The sequence below is a fragment of the Mytilus californianus genome, unplaced genomic scaffold (assembly GCF_021869535.1).
Source record: "Mytilus californianus isolate M0D057914Y unplaced genomic scaffold, xbMytCali1.0.p SCAF_6, whole genome shotgun sequence".
In the NCBI taxonomy this organism is placed as follows: Eukaryota; Metazoa; Mollusca; class Bivalvia; order Mytilida; family Mytilidae; genus Mytilus; species Mytilus californianus.
In genome coordinates this window covers 41390682-41394774 of record NW_026262712.1, presented here as the reverse complement: position 1 = coordinate 41394774, position 4093 = coordinate 41390682, and the positions used below count along the sequence as shown (strand labels likewise).

Here is a 4093-nt window from a genome sequence, read left to right as displayed (position 1 = left end):
TATGTGTAATATTTTAGTCATAGCGGTCATCAAAGCTCCTATCACGATCACATTTTGGAAGATGATCTTACATTCATACGATGGTAATGTTTTGGGCCGTCACTACGCTTGGATCTTAAGCTAGCGTTAAATAAACTCATTACATCAACATCACTGCAGACTAAACTTTCCTACACCTTTTATGTTATCAATGCAACCGTATGGCATTGCAGTGCTTTAATTCATTATCCAACAGTTTTCTCTACTCTGTTAAAAGGTGGACCTAAGATAGGGCTATAATTATGGTGGTACATTTTCTCAATGATGCTTACTTTCATGGATAAAGAAGGACCATGGTCTCGTTGATAAAAATGGTTATTAAGAATCCTGAATAGCGGATTTGTTTTGTCAGTACCGGGTTTGTTTTTTTTTTCTTTCACGCAATGTTTGTCGAGTTTCACCAACATAAAGTATCCCCGCCATATTATTGTTGTGCCTATTCAAAGTTTTGAAAATATAATTGAGTGGTTATCGTTTGTTCATGTTTGTCATATGACTATGTAATTTGTTTTCCGATAAATTATGTCGTTTATTATCTCGTTTGAATTTTTTAGTTTTTTTGTCATTTCGGGTTTTTATACGTTATGGGTTTTGATCATTTGTGAAGGCCATGCAGTGACTTATAGTTGTTTACATACTTTTATTTTCACTTGACTTTCACATACACGTATGTGTTACTCGAAAACAGAAAACAGAAACACAAACAATTGAATAGTTACAAGTGTTAGCAAAAAGCTTATTACTAAAACATACCTGACTTATAGGTTTTGTTCAATCAATATGTTGGTTTCTGAGAAATTTCGTCGATATATTTGACAATAAAAGGAACTGCGAATTGCAAAAGTTCAAGCTGAGTTTTACCTAAGCCAATGTGTGAATATGAAGCAATTCAGAAGATAATTCAAAACAATAAAGCAAGTAAAGTGGAAGTGGACAATTAAATACATTTTTATAACTCCATTATAGCAACCGATTAAAAGAGCGGGAATGCTAGAAAAAAGAAACCATGGATAATGACAAGGGTAGTCTCATAGCAATGATCCCAGATAAGCATGTGCCATGTTCGCAACCTCATGCATGGATTATATTCCTCCCTATCACTCACCTTGAAGAACATGTTTATAGTTGCATAGATTTCTGCTGATTCATTTAAAACTAACAAATTACTACCAATATATAATAGATGTCTTCCAACACAAATATGTAGTTCTTTTCAAATGTCAATTTTTAACTAATGCATTTTTTCTTACAATAATGTTTTTGATATTCATAAATGTTAAGTTCAATGTATTGGTGATTATACGTCACACTGGCGGATACGCAGGGTTTATTTATTATTTTTATAAACTATATAAACATAAATCAAAATATGCAATGCAACTTATTGTTTTTCAACACCTTAAGCCGTGATAGTACAAAGTAAAAATATATCATCAAAGGTTTAACATCTTCGTTTAATTTAATATACAATATTGTTTCCAATTCATCTATTTTTTATGTGGTAGGAATCGAATCGTTATAATTAGTTTGTAGGATGACCTCATCGGGACAAGCTTTAATTGTAATTTGAACATTTCAAATAAAATCAAACACATGCGCCTCGTAATCACAGTTAGCAACTAGCAACTGCTTTCTTGATTTACTTATACAAAGTGATGTTGGATTGTTAAGACCATCTTTTGCATCCAATACTACTCTATTTTGTTTTCCATTAGGCGAGATAAATACAACATTCTGAGAGTTCATCCCTGCCACGTACACATTACCATCAGTATCAACAGCAATACCACGAGGATTTTTTAGAACGCTTTTATTTCGGAATGTCCATTGCAGTTTACCTTTTGAATCATAACATGCAACGGCATTTTCATTCTGATTTGAGTGATATATGTTGTCACCAAATGTTGCCGTGTAACAGTCGCTTGGCATTTCATCTCGGACTATGTCGGTAAAAGAGTTGTCCCGTGGATTTAGCATTTGTATGCCTTTGTTTTTACTGGAATATACTAATTTATTTCTTTTAAGTGATATGCCAAAATTAAACGATTCTAGTGGAATTGTTTGCTTAATTTGTTCTTTCTCAAAATCGATAATAGTAATGCACTTTCTCCTTGACGTACCAGATGTGACAGCGAATGTGTTGTCCGCCCTAATATAGACTATATCATATACGTTAGACGGGATCTTTATCTCAAAGACTTTTGATCCTTCGATGTTGAACACTTTAACGGTCTTTTCACAGAAGTAAGTAAACGTCAATCTACCATCCGGTAGTATGCAACACCCACAAATGTTTGTTCCTTGCATGTTTATTTGTTTGCTTATCTGCAGCTTTGCTTTTTCGACAGATCTTGATTCAACGGCTGGTACCAGTATCTGGGCTTGTTTCGTCTTCTTCCTACTAAGAGCAATATCGCACGGTTCAGTTTCTAAATATATTTCTCCAAAACTTTTGATATCGAACGTGACATTTTGAATAGCAGTGTTGATTTTATAGTTTAGAGCATGAAAATTCAAAGCCTTGCCTTGGATAAGTGAATGCAGGATATTGTCTTTGCTCATTACGTTTTTTTCTATTTGCTTAATTGATAGAAACAGCTGTAAGTCAGTTGCATGTTGTTTAATGGTTGCAATGTTTTTCTGATATTTGTCTATTTCTTTTTCTTGCAGTTCTAATGATGACAACAACTGACGAATTTTCGAGTTTTCCTTGTTTTCTAATGCATCATATTGTTTTATGAAATCGTCTTGTAGCTTGTCGAGGTGTTTAATGATTCTTCTTCTGGTCTCTTTCATTTCTTTCTTAAATTCTTTTCTTTTCTCACCCAAAGTCAACAGATTGGCTTGTTGATGTTGACGGATTTTCTGTAAATTTTCGGTTACTTCAATCAATGTTTCCTCAATCTCGTAGAAGCCCTTTGAAGTTTTGACATTTTGAATTACGTCATCCAAATTGTCGATATCATGGCATTTTGTATGGCTTTCAACTATACATTGACTGCAGCATGGAAGTTCGTGCTTTCGGCAATAAAGTATAAATTTGTCTTTGTGTGTGCTGCAGTATCGAGAGATCATAAGTACTTCACTAGGTATTTTATGGTATTCCGTTATTGATATGGTCTTATGGTTTCTGGATCCTTTGGACAAACTATGGTGTTCCAGGCATTCTTCACATAGTCCTTCTTCACATTCTACACACCAGACTATTAATGGTTTGTTGATATATCGGCGATCACATACACCACAACTTTGAGAGGATGAGGCCATATATGACAAAACTACAAGATAATAAATATATGATAAATAATCAAGGGTTTAGAAAACGCACTACCTAAGTTTTTAGGTGATGTTGTTTATTGAACCCGTAAATTAAGATACGGTCCTGGGTAAACTTATTTATTCTTTGAATAATCCTATTCTAATAGGTATTTAATTTAACAAATGAATGTAATTGGATCTTTGTATAGTGTGTTTAACGGAATCAATATTGATTCTGATTTGTACAACGATCAGGTCGTTTGTTTTTATCATTGGAATTGTTGTTCACTTGTCATTCGAGGCTTGTTATAGCGTGCTGTGCGGTATAGGTTTTGCTGATTGTTGAAGGTCGTACGGTGACTTACCGTTGTTAACTTCTACGTCATTTGGTCTCTCGTGAAGAGTTGTCTCATTGGCCATCATATCTCATCTTTTATTAGAGGTATATAGAACATTTCATTTTAGTTTACCTAAGATGGATCCTTTTGAGTTTTATGCTCAACCTATGATGAGTATTTTATATTTTTGTGGTCTGTACGGTTGTCCGTTCGTCCGTCTCATACCAGATTTAAAACTTTTACATTTTTTACCAATTGAGGATTTTGATTCGGGTTTATATTCATCAACTAAACATGGCAATGTGATACTGTGAGGTGACAGAGTTTCATAGGAGCACACTTTGTTTTGTTACAAAAGGTTTACCTGTCCAGGTATGTGTATCTTCAATATTCATTATATATAAAAAATGTGGTATGATTATCAATGAGACAACTCTCCACAAAAGACCAACTGACAC

General features: G+C 33.9%; 1 protein-coding gene across 1 annotated transcript; it reads right to left on the bottom strand.

Moving 5' to 3' along the window:
- Positions 1 to 1415: 1415 nt before the first annotated feature.
- LOC127704475 (uncharacterized) lies at positions 1416 to 3311 on the bottom strand. The gene has a single exon (XM_052208578.1). The coding sequence runs from the start codon at positions 3304 to 3306 to the stop codon at positions 1615 to 1617; it is 1692 nt and encodes a 563-aa protein (XP_052064538.1). The 5' UTR covers positions 3307 to 3311; the 3' UTR covers positions 1416 to 1614.
- Positions 3312 to 4093: the final 782 nt, after the last annotated feature.

Coding starts and splice junctions, on each gene's coding strand:
- LOC127704475 (XM_052208578.1), bottom strand. CDS start 3,306: ATGGCCTCATCCTCTCAAAGTTGTGGTGTATGTGATCGCCGATATATC.